The sequence below is a fragment of the Manis javanica genome, chromosome 6 (assembly GCF_040802235.1).
Source record: "Manis javanica isolate MJ-LG chromosome 6, MJ_LKY, whole genome shotgun sequence".
NCBI classification, from domain to species: Eukaryota; Metazoa; Chordata; class Mammalia; order Pholidota; family Manidae; genus Manis; species Manis javanica.
In genome coordinates, this window is record NC_133161.1 from 80,373,272 (window position 1) to 80,389,838 (window position 16,567).

General features: G+C 34.2%; 1 protein-coding gene across 4 annotated transcripts in view; it reads left to right on the forward strand.

Annotated features, from left to right (window-relative positions):
- PCLO (piccolo presynaptic cytomatrix protein) overlaps positions 1 to 16,567 on the forward strand; it is a 421,109-nt gene that overhangs the window by 298,272 nt on the left and 106,270 nt on the right. For all 4 annotated transcript variants that reach the window (XM_073238908.1, XM_073238910.1, XM_073238909.1 and 1 more), the window contains exon 10: positions 12,401 to 12,526. In XM_073238908.1, the coding sequence (XP_073095009.1) occupies positions 12,401 to 12,526 (126 nt within the window). The remainder of the gene's footprint in view (positions 1 to 12,400; positions 12,527 to 16,567) is intronic.

The window sequence follows — 16,567 nt, forward strand, 5'->3', positions numbered from 1 at the left end:
CTTTTTTAGTGAAAAGTATATACTAATAGTGAAAAGTATAAAGATGAAAGAAAAAACCATCATAATTTTACAGTTTATAGTCTCTCCCTTTTCTTTCTGTCCTCTTTATACCCATATACACATACACTAAAACCTGAGAATACATACATATTTCAGTACTGTGTAAATTTCCTAATAAAGGCATTTTCCTGTTACACCAAGAATTCTTCACAAACATAAGTGTAATATCTAGTTTTTATTTTAGTGTGTAGGTATTAGATTATTTACTTCAACCATTCCTCAACTATTGGACATTCATGCTGTCTTCCCCTTTTCACTATGATACACAATGCCACGGTGAAAAAACGCTACCACTACTTTTAAGATCTCAGAAGGTAAGAATGTATTCCCAGAAGTAAAATGACTGAGTGAAATAGAAGGGATATCTTGGATGTTTCTTAAACATCTTGTCAAATTCCTTCCCAGAAAAGTTCTACCAATTTGCATTTCCCACCTAAAAATATAGTTTCATTTGCTTCTCAATGAAATTGAGAATTTAAAGTGATACAGTTTTAAGAAAAAAATATATTACTTCAGAAGCCAAATTTTATATCACACTGATTTAAACATTGTTTCTTCAATCAATTATCATGTTGGTGTTTTGTCCTCTGCTTACTAGCTTGATTGCCTGCTATTCACGTGGTTGGTGAGGGAGGTGAATTCCCATCCTACCTATGTGGTAATGGCCAAGCACATGACACCTGATGCTGGACAGATGAGATGACAGAAGTTTATTGGTCACATATATTCACAGTCTGAGGGAGCAGGACACCACATGGGGCCACATGGAGATTGTACTGTTAACAGTAAACAACCAGGAGCTGAGAAAGGCAGGCTTTGATTATCAAACTGGTGGAGTGCTCCGTGGTTCTACAGGAAAATATAATTCACATGGCTGAAGACTCCCATGGACTGGCAAGAAACTTAAACCTGCCCCTTGGGGATAAGCAAGAGCTGCAGCTGACCCTCTTGATAAAGAGGGCTGTTTGGTTAGGGGGCCTTATCCCCCAGAGTTGGGGGGGATCTCTCTGTTCAGTCATCCAGAGCCCTCCTGATTTCACCAGGTAGAGGCAGCACAATATTTTGAGTCTTAATTTGGGGTCTTTGACTTCAATCTGTGCTGTTAATTTCCTTTCAATGACATGTGTATTTAATATGCAGGAGACTAGATTATTGTTGTTCCAGGTGTTTTTCTTCTGTTTTGCTCTATCACAGAGTACATAGAAAGGGCTGAGGTGAGGGCCAGATCATGGTGGACTAGGTAGACACAATATGAATTTAGTTTTACAGGCAGTGTGGGCATCATTGAAAATATTGAAAATATAGCTTCCTTTGTGAAGCCTTTTAAAAAAATGTGTTGTTTGCTTCAAAGTTGAATTCTGAAAGAAGCTTAACCATCATGAATAAAGTACAAAATGTTCGATTACCTTTGTTTGAGACTGTACTGCTGTCCCCAAATGTGGTGTATTAAATAAAGAGAAACTGAGGTAAAAATGTAGTAAATAACTCCATGTGGTTTAGAAAAAGGGTGACTAACACCCACTTAACATCTCTCCTTCATTTGCATAAACATTTCATGGGAAAACTTTTTTTTCATATCAGGCCAAGTCTTAGAGTACAAAATTAGAATGATTGTGTCATGTCTTCTGCTTCTTGTGGAACACCGAGAGACAATGAAATACCACCTGGAGAATATGTGTGTTCCATCATAACTGCTGGAACTTCTGGGGAACTAAACACATCCTACAAAGTGGGTCTTGACACTGAAATGTCTCCCTCCACATTCAGGAAGGCTTTTTCTCTTTCATTTGTATTTTAACAGTGCAATTATGTATGATATAATTTCTTATTGTAAGTCTCTCAAGTTAATTTTAGGAAGAACTGAGTATAAAATTATAGAAATGAAATAAAGATTAAGATTGAGTCTCTTCTAAAATCACAATTTCTTCCTGGTAAATTTTAGTGAAAACTTGCACTCATTTCCTCTGTAATAAAGAAAGTGTTCATTGTCGGGGGTAGTTCCACATTAATATCATCACTTCTCTTGACCTTTGTCAGGATAACCATTGTTTACACAATTGTGTTTCTGCTAAGGAAGTGACATTATGGGCTTTGAATCAAATGGAGAAAGGTCAGCACATTTTTCTGTGCACACTTAATAAAATAAAGCTAAAGGAATTAATTGATTGAATTGTTTAACATATTCATACATTCCGAGTGAATATCCATTCAATATTATTCAACATCAATATGTTTAACCTAATATGAAACTTAATGGTATAAATGTGAAATGTATATGAATTCGCCATGGGAAATGGGTAATAAGAAGTGAGATTCAGTTAAAGGGGTAAGGATTTATATTGATCTTATAAAATATTTTCTTGACAATTGGAGTGAGGAGTGAAGGTATATAGAAAAACAAGGTTGTGGGAGTCAAGAAAAAAAAATAGACTCAGTTGATAGCTTTTCTTGCATGCTGGAAGCATAGGCATATTTTTAACTTAGTCTCGGCTGCTTTCTCCTGAAATGGTATGGATAGTACCTAACATGAGAAACCATAGAGGTGATTAAAGAAATACTGCAAAAAATAGTCTAAGACATAGAAGAAAATCTAGATATGTTTCTTTTTCCTTCTATCCCGATGATACTAAACAAATTGATAAAAATCAAATAACATTAAATATAAAGTAATGACACAATCAAAGAGAATTCATTAGTTCAAAACTATATTATTTGGAGACATTTGAAATTAAAGGTTTAATAAATGTTATGTAATAGAAAATTATATGAAAATAAAAGCTCACTTTTTGTTTAAAGCACAATTTCAGTGGAATGTTAGAATATACCTTGTCCTTGTCACCTAAAACTTGCAACATTTCTTTTCTGTTCTAGATAGCACTAATAATTTTTTAACAGAGTAATGGGAATAACCTAAATAATTGTTTTTAAATAACTCTCTAATGAAAAATATCTCGACATATTTGGAAAGTAGAACTAGCTGTTGAACTGTTGAATACCTCCTCCTTTATCAATAGCAAATTGATTTTGATAAGAACAAGTTTAGCCAGTAGTGCAAAAATAATCTGGATACCTGGATTTTATTTATATCCCTAAAGTGACTTGGCACAATTCAAACTTTTTTCTCCAAGTAGTTTTCTCAACTCCTGCCACAAATAGTAGTGATTATAATAATTACTGCGGTACCAGGCCTGTGTGCACTCCTTCTTATAGATTTGCATATCAAAATATATACGTATCAGTACAATTACTTATTCATTTAACAATTACATATATGAAACCTATATTTGTAATACAAATGCTAAAATAGAAAAGTGATCAAAATTGTAATACTAAAGTAATAATTTCATCTTTGTAATGTTTGATAAAATATAAACGGCATAAACATTTATACATCAATAGAAAGTAGAAATTTTTATGGACAAAGCAAACATAATTTTTCCCAAGTAATCAGTTACAGCTACATGCAGTGTGATCTATGGCTGCCAAAGTCAGAAGCATTTCCTCTTCTCAGTCCTGACTGAGAGATGTTGGCTCACAACACAATTTTTTATATTTTGGTAGTTTCTCCTTTTAATGATCTGACTGCAGTCTCTCCTCTGTCTCCTCTCTTCACCTGAACTGGGAAAGGAAGGGTTAGATGTGTTGCTCTCAAACCCATCTCTTTTCATTCCAAGGGCACTGATCAGATAGGGGACACATTGCTAAGTCACTCATTTGCAGTAAGAGCGTGGGCTTCACTCTAGCGTTTCCATATATTACATGTTGCCTTGAACACAAGCTCACAAAGCATCCTCGCGTTTAAAAATAGATGGCTTTTTTGTTTTTTTTCTTTTTAAAATCTAATGAGATAGTATAATTTTAAAGGCATTTTCTAACAATAGCATACAATATAAAGATACTATTTTTAACATTGTTATGATTGATACATTAACCCCAAAAAGAGAGAGATAGGTATTTCAGTATTCATGCATTCATTATCCACTTATTTAGTGCTACCCAGATGTCACATACTCCTACACACATAATACCAGAACCTCAGCACTGCAGAACTGATATACCAAGGTCTTGCTCTTTGTTTATGAAGGGCAAAGGATTTTCCATGGACTGTTTTCCCATTCATGCTGCTCAATCACTGTGGCAACTACTATAATGTTCCACAAATTTTGCCACCAAGAGAATGTCCATATAGTGTGCACATATTAATACAAAGTTCATCTTGGTATTAATTTTCTACTGATGCATAAAATAACACACATTTAGTATCTCACAGTTTTCATGGATCAAGAATCCAGGCCATGGCTTAACTGCATCCCCTAGTTAGGATCTGTCAAGGCTACTATTGTGTTGACTGGTCTGTGTTTGTTCTGGAGCTTGGGGACCTTCTTCCAAGCTCACATGGTTGTGGCAGAATTCACTTCCTCCAAATAGTTGGGACTAAGTTTCCTGTTTTCTTCCTGGCTTCCATCCAGGGCCCCTGTCAGCATCCAGAGGCCCCCGCAGTTCCTTCCAGGTGGCCATTTCTCAGGCCCCCTTACATATGGCAGTTCACTGCTTCAAGGCCAGCAGGAGACTCAGTGTAGTCTGCTAAGATGGAGTCTTGTATGGTACAACCATGACAGTGACAGTTATGTCACCTTGGTCAGATCCTGCTGGTTAGAAACAAGTCACAGCTTCCACCTGCACTCAAGGGGAGGGGTTATACAAGAAGTGATTCCCTGGGGAGTCATGATGATGTATGTCTGCCACAATCCCCTAGTGAGTCCAGAAGGACAAAAGGTACACTTAATACTCAATTTTTAATTAGAATAATATCCTACTAATCATTTATTAAATAAAACTGGTATTTATTTTGGAAAGTACATCATAGATTTACACTAAGGTAAGTTTAAGCTGCTGTATTTCCAGAGACATTACAGGATAACATGAGTGTCTCCCAATGCAACTATTTTCTTTAACACACATAGTAAATGACTCCATCCCCTGTTCTGGGCCTGCCATCATGAGATTAATATCTAAAGAATTCATATCAAAGAATAATTTCATTTTGGACCCTAAGTCCTGCTAAATAAACTTCTTTTTTATAAAAATATCATGCAAATCCCTCAGATTTGGTCTTTATGCTTATAATTTGCAGTTGCCATATGTAAAGTAAAATAAAGAAAGAAATCCTTATGTTGTTGCATGAAAAAAATGTACTTTTTGAGTGTAGCTGCCCTGGGAGATTTTCTTGGTGGAAATTATTTCTGAAGTATTTCAGGAGGAGGAAATCCTATGTACCTTTAGTAAAATTATGTTACCAGTACACAAAATATGTTATTTGAAAGATGTTCAACAAAGCCAGAATGCCTTTTGTTACATATTTGTGACTTCCATATATATATATATATATGGTGAATACATGGATACAGATTCATGTTTTCCTTATTTCCCATGCCAATAGCCATTTCAGCCACACACCAGGCTAGCTGTTTCACCCAGTATGTTGTATGAATAGCCTTTCATACATGCGCTGAACCCCACATAATATTTTTACATTAGAAAAGACAAGTGTGAACTTTTGCTCATGGAAAAGGGAGAAGAAAGTCCTCTTTGAATCCTTCATGTATGTAAAAGACACATATTTAAAACTAGGATAAAGGATGCTGTACAGCAATTGGCTGGATTAGAAAAAGGCTAATGGGAATAGCTGAGTTTGTAATTTGCATATCCAGGCTTAATGTCAGATTAACTTTGACATCTGCATTTCCATTTTGATGTTGCTGGGAACGGTCAAGTAAAGATTGCTGTTAAGGTGACTGATATACTTTTGTTGACTTTGTTGTGTTTGTAGGAAAAACCTTTCTAATAGTGATCAAAAATTAGTAAAGGTAAAGGACAACAGTGAAATACTACAATCTTTTTAGGTCTTCATGTTCAAGTATCAATAAATTAATGTAGCATTTGATAGGACACAAAGGGAATGGTTTATTTTCCTAAATATTTCCATGGATAATTTGTAACATAGAAATTGGTAAGTGAAAGAGTATAAAAATAAACTTTCACAGTCTTACTCAGGAGTATACTTAATGTGTAAAACTATAAGAATAGATTAAATTGAACTATTATCCCTCAGGGACTTTTCCATTACCCTTAGAACTTCATTAGCATTAATATTTAGATAGATAATCTTAATCTTTTTCATCCCAACTATGACATGACTGAACTCTGCAGTATATCTTCATTCTGTGACAACTTGATTATGGATAATAAATTCTATTGATTTAAAGACTAGTATTCATAGGATGTAGGTTCACTAATACAAATTTTGCCTTTCCTTGTTGCTTAGATGTAGCATATGGTTAGTATGAAAATAAAACAAGTATTTTAATTTTGTCCAAACTTAATGCTATAATTGTAGCATCATAATATTTTCATATATTATTTTAATGATGAAAATAAAACATTCTTTGTAATACTTTAAAATACTAGAATTTATAATGTCACATGTTAATATACATATAAAATTAAAGATTTAATCTACAAATTGAAATTCAAATGTAAAGATTTTTCCTTAGTATACACGTTTATTTTATGCACAGCTTCTTTTATTTCTTTATTTCAGCTTTATTGAGGTGTAATGGACTTACAAATCTGTAAGATATTTAAAGTGTACAATGTGATTGTTTTTTTATATACACTGTGAAAGGATCCCGCCCATCTAGTTAATTAACACATACCTCACCTCACATATTTATTTTTTGCATGTGTGTGAGAACATTTAACTTCTGCTCCATTAGCAAATTTCAGTTAAATAATGCAGTGTTGGTGAACAGTCACTTTGTTTTACATTAGATCCTCATACCTTTCCATCTTATAGCTAAAAGTTTGTGCCCTCTTACTAACTTCTCCCTATTTCCCATATTTCCAGCCCCTGGCAAGCACTTTCCTACTTTCTCAGATTTTTATGAGTTTGACTTTTTTCCCCACATACTAAGTGATACCACCCAGTATTTGTCTTTGTCTTGCTTATTTTACTGAACATAATGCCCTGAAAGTCCTTCCATGTTGTCCCAAATGGCAGAATAGTGTCCGAATAATACTCCTTTCACCCAGTCATCTGTGGATGGATTGTTTCTGTGTCTTGTGTTACAAATTTTGAATATGCTGCAGTGAGCATAGGGGTGCACATGTATCTTCAATATCCTGTTTTCATTTCCTTTGGTTATATATCCATATATGGATTGCAGGATCATACATTAGTTCTGTTTTTAAATTTTGAGGAACCTCTGTACTGCTCTCCATAGTGGCTATACCAATTGACATTCCTACCAACACTGCCTAAGTATCCCCTTTTCTCCACATGTTGCCAACACTTATCTCTTGTGTTTTTGTTGCTAGACATTCTAACAGGTGTGAGGTGAAACCTCATGGTTTTGATTTGCATTTCCCTAGTGATTAATAATATTGAGCACCTCTTCATGCACCTGTTGGCCCTCTGTATGTCTTTTTTTGGAAAAATGTCTATTTAGTGCTTCTGCCCATTTTTAATCAGATCGGTGGGATTTTTTGCTATTGAGTTGTATGACTTCTATATGTATAAGTATAAATTTTGATATTAACCCCTTATCAGAAATACAGTTCACAAATATTTTCTCCCATTCCATAGGCTGTCTTCTTATTTTGATGATACCTCTCTCTTCATCTATCTTCACTCTTTTTCATTGTTTTTTCTTTTTTGCTCCTCTGCTTGAGTGAATTCCACTGCACTGTCTCTGAGTTTGCTAATCCTTTCTTCCACATCTCTAGTTTGCTATGGAACCCCTCTGTGAATTTTGCAGTTCAGTTATTGTATTCTTCAGCTCTGTGATTTTGTGTGGTACTTTCTTATATTTTCTGCATGTTTGTTGAATCATTCACTTTGTTCATGCATTGTTCTCCTAACCTCAGTTAGCATCTGCATGACCATTATTTTGAACTTTTTATCAGGTAAATAACTTTATCTCCATTTCATTGAGGCCTATTATCTTGTTCTTTTGTTTGGAACATATTCCTTTGTTTCTTCATTTTCTTTGGCTCACTTTGCTGGTTTCTGTGCATTTGATTAAACAGCCACCTCTGTCAGTCTGAATGGAGTGGCCTCATATACGATATGAACATCGTCATTCAGCCTGGCCTGAGCTCTTGGTTGTCTCTCTAATCTTTGTGGTTGTCCAAGCTGCCTTCTCTGTTCTTAATGGCTCCCAGTAGTTGAGAGTGTGCCAAGACCCTGTTTAAATGTGGGTAATTTCTTAATCACCTAATGTGTAGAAGTCACTCAGTAGTTTGTGGATTTCTTTCAGAGGGAATTGCTGTACATGTAGCTATCTTGGACCAGAACTAAAAAAATAACTATGTAATTGCATATTTGTCACATAACTATAACATACATAGAGATTTCAAAAACTGATCATTTACAATGTAATCCTGAAAGTATTAAGGTATTACTGATCTTGCTACTTTTATCATTGAACCCTTTTTTATAAATATTCCCCACATACTTTAAAGGATTTCTATTATTTAGATTTCTCTGTAAGACTTCCTTAACTACATCTATGCTTATGTGCTGTAAAACTGCAATAACTTTTGCTGATCTTTTCTTACTAAGGCCCCTATGTTCTCAGTTGAAACTGCGGGCCTCTCTACCCTGCCGTGCTGTGAACTCAGGAGTGAGACCAGTGCATTTTCATGGCCTCTAACTGAGGAAACATTTTACCAGTGTTTTTAGATGGATTCAAAGCAGAGAGGCAATGGAGTTGTTGTTGACAAAAATTTGTCAAAAGTTGAAAACCGTGATAATACAAACATCACTTACAAGGACCACTTAGATTTAAACGTTTCAGGTAAAAACTAATGGTGCTTCTTAAGCTAACCAAATCTTTTATTGGCATTCTGCTTTTTAGATTTGAACTGGGATATTTTATTTTTATAGAAGTATTTTTGTTCATTTTATTTGTATTTAATAATATAGAAATGTTAAATCAAAATACCCATATTTATATTCTTAGAAAGTGTATAAAGTAAATTTATATTCATGACATCCAAATTAGGATACAACCAACTACTGTAAAATAAAGAAAAAATGTTATCCTGTCCTATCCTTCCTTATTTTCTACCATGGTATTCTTTCAAAAAGTTTTAATATTTACTTCTATGTTACTTTATTATGTATATGAAAAAACAATAAGCCAGGCAGAGAAAGACAAATGCCAAATGATTTCCCTCATTTTTGGAGTATAACAATGAAGAAAAACTGAAGGAACAAAATAGCAGCAGACTCAGAGACTCCAAGAAGGGACTAGTGGTTACCAAAGGGGAGGGGTGTGGGAGGGCAGGTGGGGAGGGAGGGAGAAGGGGATTAAGGGGTATTATGTTTAGTACACATGGTGTGGGGGATCATGGGGAGAACAGTGTAGCACAGAGAAGACACATAGTGGATCTGTGGCATCTTACTACACTGATGGACAGTGACTACATTGTGGTATGGGTAGGGATTTGATAATATGGGTAAATGTAGTAACCACATTATTTTCTTTATGTGAAACCTTCATAAGAGTGTATATCAATCATACCTTAATAAAAAAACAATAACAGCAAACACAGCAACATCAAAGAGAAATCGTGATTTCTGAAATTTACTATTTACTATAAAAATAACTACATGAATGTGCTCAAGATTCCATTTTATATATATATATATATATATATATATATATATATATATATATATATATATACACATAAATTTCCTTTCTCATAGTACTGTCATGACTATATATTACTTCCATTTTACCAAAGACACTGAGGCTTATAAAGTATATTTAGAAAATGTTTGAGTACTTGAATTCACTAGTGTAAGGCTGTATTTTACAAAATTAAGTATTATGTCATGCAAGTTTTTTAAGATGGGTTAATTATAGTTTCCTTTCACTGATCCTTTACTATGGGGTTTAAAATGTGCTTGGTCACTAAAAATCAAATGGCACTAAGGCCTCAGCTACTTAACCCTTAAGACATTGCCATCTACAGAATGAAACTATAATCAAAATTTCTAAAATAGTAACTTATGCTAATAGATTTTGAAATTCTACAACTACTCCTTTAGCTATATCTTTCCAAGGTATAACAATTCTAAGTCTCTTTGTAGATTCTAAGTATATCTCTTCATCACATATTATATAGTGCTGGAATGAATTTTCATGGGCTACCTTTATACTCTAATTTTTTAGTTTAAAAAGAAGTAAGACCATTGCCGTAAGCACTCTACTGTAACCTACTATACTCTGCTATACTCTAGCATAAGTTATGATTAATTTTGCTATAAGGTATGGTCTTGAACATATGCCTTTCCACTAAGGAAGTCCCATGAATCACCTTTCAGGGTCTTAGACTGACCATGTCTTAAAATTTATACTGATATACCAACCACATTAGAAATTCATTATCTGAGTGGGTTTCTATGAAATCTTTGACAAGTGATCAGTTACAGCTTGAGGGCAATTCAACCATGGAAAGGAAAACCAAATCTTTGATTAAGAAATTCTTTTTATTTCTTACTAGATAAATTCCATGTAGTAATAACTACGGCCAGCCATTTTAAAATCCTCATTTTGTAATTTCTAAAATGTCCTTAGTATGCTCAAAAAATATGCTAACCAAATTGAATAAAGAGTGGCTAATAACTTTTCTTCCTCTGCTACCTTTAATTATATCCATCTAGAATCTTACTGTAGAATTATATCCATCTAGAATGTTACTGTAGAATCCTTAAAAGTTAATAACTAAGAACTCAACTTCATTGAAACAAGTCATATACTAGATGATGTTCTGCATTCACCCAGTTAATTTATACCATAAATTAATCTCTACTAGGAAGAGTAACACTGGACCAAGAAACTTACGACAGAAAAGCTCCACAAGTGGTTCCAGAGAAAATTAGTATCTTATTTCACCCTGACCCCTTAACAACTTCAGGGAATTTAGAAGCATAGTTAATTTGTTTTTATTTTGTTTTGAGGCTGAATCTTCAGATTACCCTAGAAAGAAAAGCAGAGAGGGGTTAAGTAGGAGGGAAGGAGGGGGGAAAGGGGAAAACAAGGAAGGAAGAGTTGAAAGAGGGAGGGAAGGAGGAGGAAAAAGAGCAAGGAAGTTCATTTGGAAGTGTTATATCACCTGAACATAATAAATGATGGTTTACCAAAATATAGCTCTATTGAATAAATGACAGATGGGTTCTATAATTCAGTGTTACAGCTTCGAATAATTGAACTGTGTGAATGCTGACTACAGGGATTGTTTTTGAAGAGTGAAATGAAAGGGAACAGAATTTGGAAGAGAGTTGGCTTTTAAAATTTAGAGATTTTGAGAGTTGAAAATGGTTCGTTCACTGATTGGAAAGGATTTCAATTTAAAGAGATAATTAATTGTGTCTTCATTAAAGAATTTTGCTTGGTTTTAAAACTTTCATTAAAAAATATCTTTGACATTTGTAGCAAAAGTAAATTGGGTTCTACATATACTTGCTAATTTTTAGCTGATAAAAAAAATATATGTATCAGCAGTTCATTTTATTTCAATTAGGTTGCTCATAAAAATCATTCCCCATCTTTTTATTTCAATGTGGCTAACTATAGCCTGTTGCTTAAATTTTTTAATTATGTTAAAATGACTCTCTGTGATTTTCTTAAATGTATTGCTACCTGCAAGAAATTGTTTTGTGGAATAAGGAATTATTTACTAAGTCATTCAGCAGTTAAGAATAATTTTGTTGTATCTTGTAGTAAGTGCCAGGTTCATGTACAAACAATATTACTGGATGAGTTAACACTCAAAAGTGAATAATGATTCATAAGTCATCATCATGTCTTTATCAATTACAATCATCTGTATATTTGGATTGTGTCTTCTCAATATATGAGGTCACTACTGTCTTTTTAAGTGAAATGATCCTCAGTTTCATAAATGAATTGTATAATCTAGATTTTTCTATACTGAGAACATCTTAAAACAAAATTTTTATAAAATATCCAGTCAAACATGAACAAAGATATTTGTATTATATATTGACAGGATGGCTGAATTTTAAAAATTATTTGTTAATATTAGGTGATTTTTTGTATATTCTACAAAAATCTCAGGAAGTCCTATTTCATATTAACTATGATTGAATTCAGAATAGTGTCCTTTAGTTACTGGTGTCCAATTCCAATATTCATGTTGTAGATAGTTTCTGGATGCCAAGCCCACTCTTGTTCACCATATGTAATTTGTGATTGTGGTTTTCTCTCTGAATTATTACTAATAATTTGCTGATTTTTCAAAACAGGTAATGGATTAGGAATTAGAATTGTGGGTGGTAAAGAAATCCCTGGACATAGTGGAGAAATTGGAGCCTATATTGCCAAGATCCTTCCTGGGGGAAGTGCAGAACAGACAGGGAAACTTACGGAAGGTAAGAATAAGGATTTCAAAGTAAATTAAAATGATTATATGCACATTAAATGTATTTTAATTTAACATGTGTTTTCTCTTACTTTGCTATGTAGGTAAGTAAACCTTTCTTATGGTTAATTATGAAATTTTGGTATAGTAATACAAAAGAAGATTGTCCACAACTATGTTCATTGTGTTTTCAATTGCATTGTCCTTTTGGCAGTAGGCTTGTGGCAATGTCTTGTTTAAGAAACATTAATTAGTCAGTATTGCTTACTGACTGGGGCAATGTTATTTTTGAAAAAACACATTGGTTATTAGGATTGATGTTTCATAAATACAAAGAAAAAATATATTGAAATCAGAACCATAAATATTATATGATTCAGTACATACAAAAGTCGGTACAGCACACTATGGGCAGCCCATGAACCAAATCTGTCTGCTTCCCTTTACTGTGAATAGTATTTTACTGGAACAGAGCCAGGATCATTAATTTACACATTGAACATGAGTGTTAACCCACTATAATAGCAGAACTTCATTTACAAGAGAGACTCAATGATCCACAAAGACTAACACAGACACCCTTTGTCCCTTTACAGATAAAAGTTTGTGAACTTTTGTGGTAGGTACTGTCTACTTTTAGATACTGTCCACCTCAACACATCATAAAAATTTTAAAATAAGGAACTTTACAGATGCATCTAATGGGCCATAAAATATGTCTTTTATCAGCTTCTTTCAGTAAAATGTTACAGCTTGATTCTCAAAATATGTAATGATAATTTTTTCACTTCTTAATTAGATGATGTCATGCACATTTTCCAAACTGTAACATGGTTTGCAAGTTTTCACTGTTATTGCTTATAGTGAAAATTTTTATCATAAAGTAGCCTCAATCTATCTTTTTATTTTATTCTAAATAAAATACTTATTTGGGAAGTGTTTTCTGTAATTTCACAGTTTATTAAAACGTAGCCTGTTGCTTAAATTTTTTAATTATGTTAAAATGACTCTCTGTGATTTTCTTAAATGTATTGCTACCTGCCAGAAAGTCCCTGGATATTTTGATAGACTGTTAGAATGAACACAAACTAAAGACAGTTTTTATTCATTAGAGTATTTTTCTAGAGCCAGCTTGCATCAACTCTTCCCAGTTGCTTAGTCAGTGATATCACACTGATGGTTTGAATTGGCCATGGTGGGAGTATTTACAATGTGGAAATAGACAAATATAATAAATCATGTTTTTTTTGTTTTTTTATTTCCTTGTTGGTTTTCAGAATGCCAGTTTGCCGGGATATTACCAAAGATATAACTACAAGCATATTAATACAAATATTCTAATAGCATTCATAGTACTTATTAGGTGAACTAGCCAGATAGGTAGATGAAGGTAAAGACTGTATAAATCAGGATATCACAATTATGAGCAAAACTTTTGGTGTTGCAATCTTGTTAAGATACAGGAATTGAGACCATTTTTAAGTATGGGAGGGGAGAGACATGATCACTTTCATACAGCATACTCCGGAAGGAAATAAATATGTTACCTTTATTTTAAAATAAAAATTGCAACAATAACTATAACCAGTATAGTTTGGCAAAGACACTTGAATAATTTCAAGATAAAATTTCATACCTTTCTTTGTATTTACACCATGGAAACTGGCAAATGCTACTACTTAGAATGATCTGAAGAGCAATTTCAGTGATGCATACTGTGATGAAGTAATACTCTGCACTTGGTGGCATATGTGGCCATTTTTTTAATTAAGGTATCATTGATATACACTCTTATGAAGGTTTCACAAGAAAAACAATGTGTTTATTGCATTCACCCTTATTATCAAATCCTGCCCCATACCCCATTGCAGTCACTGTCCATCAGTATAGTAAGATGCCACAGAGTCCCTATTTGTCCTCTCTGAGCTACACTGTTTTCCCCATGACCCCACACACACCATGTGCACCAATCATGATGCCCCGCAATCTGCTTCTCTCTTCCTCCCCACCTGCTCTCCACCATCCCTCCCCTTTGGTAACCCCTAGTCCCTTCTTGGAGTCTCTGAGTCTGCTGCTCTTTTGTTCCTTCAGTTTTGCTTCATTGTTATACTCCACAAATGAGGGAAATCCTTTGGTACTTGTCTTTCTCTGCCTGATTTATTTCACTGAGCATAATACCCTCTAGCTCCATCCATGTTGTTGCAAATGGTAGAATTTGTTTCTTTCTTATGACTGAATAGTATTCCATTGTGTGTATGTACCACATCCTCTTTATCCATTCTTCTACTGATGGACACTTAGGTTGCTTCCACATCTTAGCTACTGTAAATAGTGCTGCAATAAACACAGGGTGCATAGGCCTTTTTGAATCTGAGAAGCTGTTTTCTTTGGGTAAATTCCAAGGAGTGGAATTCCCAGGTAAAATGGTATTTCTATTCTTAGTTTTTTGAGGAACCTCCATATTGCTTTCCACAATGGTTGAACTAGTTTACATTCCCTCCAGCAGTGTAGGAGGGTTCCCCTTTCTCCACATTCTTGCCAGCATTTGTTGTTCCTAGTCTTTTCTATGTTGGCCATCCTAACTTTTGTGAGGAGATACCTCACTGTGGTTTTAATTTGCATTTCCCTGATAATTAGCGATGTGGAGCATCTTTTCAAATGCCTGTTGGACATCTGAATTTCTTCTTTGGAGAAGTGTCTGTTCATCTCCTCTGCCCATTTTTTAATAAGGTTATTTGCTTTTTAGGTGCTAAGGCATGTGAGTTCTTTATATATTTTGGATGTTAATCCCTTGTCAGATATGTCATTTGCAAATATATTCTCCCATACTGTAGGATGCCTTTTTGTTCTGTTGAAGGTGACCTTTGCTGTACAGAAGCTTTTTAGTTTGATGTAGTCCCATGTGTTCATTTTTGCTTTTGTTTCCCTTGCTCAAGGAGATGCATTCAGGAAGAAGTTGCTTATGTTTATATTCAGGAGATTTTTGCCTACATTGTCTTCTAAGAGTTCTTTGGTTTCATGACTTACATTCAGGTCTTTAATCCATTTTGAGTTTACTTTTGTGTATGCAGTTAGACAACAATCTAGTTTCATTCTCTTGCATGTAGCTGTCCAGTTTTGCCAACACCAGTTGTTGAAGAGGCTGTCATTTCCCCATTGTATATCCATGGCTCCTTAATCATATATTAATTGACCATATATGCTTGGATTTATATCTGGGCTCTCTAGTCTGTTCCATTGGTCTATGGGTCTGTTCTTGTGCCAGTACCAAATTATCTTGATTACTGTGGCTTTGTAGTAGAGCTTAAAGTCAGGGAGCTTAATCCCCCCTGCTTTATTCTTCTTTCCCAGGATTGCTTTGGCTATTCAGGTCTTTTGTGGTTCCATATGAATTTTAGAACTATTTGCTCCAGTTCATTGAAGAATACTGTAGGTATTTTGATAGGGATTGCATTGAATCTGTAGATTGCTTTAGGCAGTATGGCCACTTTGACAATATTAATTCTTCCTATCCATGAGCACAGGATGTGTTTCCATTATTAGTATCTTCTTTAATTTCTCTCCTGAGTATCTTATAGTTTTCAGAGTATAGGTCTTTCACTTCCTTCATTAGGTTTATTCCTAGGTATTTTATTCTTTTTGGTGCAATTGTGAATGGAATTGTTTTTCCTGATTTCTCTTTCTGCTAGTTTATCATTAGTATATAGGAATGCAACAGATTTCTGTGTATTAGCTTTGTATCCCACAACTTTGCTAAATTCAGGTATTAGATCTAGTAGTTTTTGAGTGGATTCTTTAGGGTTTCTATGTACAATATCATGTCATCTGTGAACAGTGACAGTTGAACTTCTTCCTTGCCAATCTGAATGCCTTTTATTTCTTTGTGTTGTCTGATTGCCATGACAAGGACCTCCAGAACTATGTTGAATAAGAGTGGGGAGAGTGGGCATCCTTGTCTTGTTCCTGATCTTAAAGGAAAAGCTTTCAGCTTCTCGCTGTAAGGTTGGTTTTGGGTGTGAGTTTCTCATATATGGCCTTTATGATGTTGAGG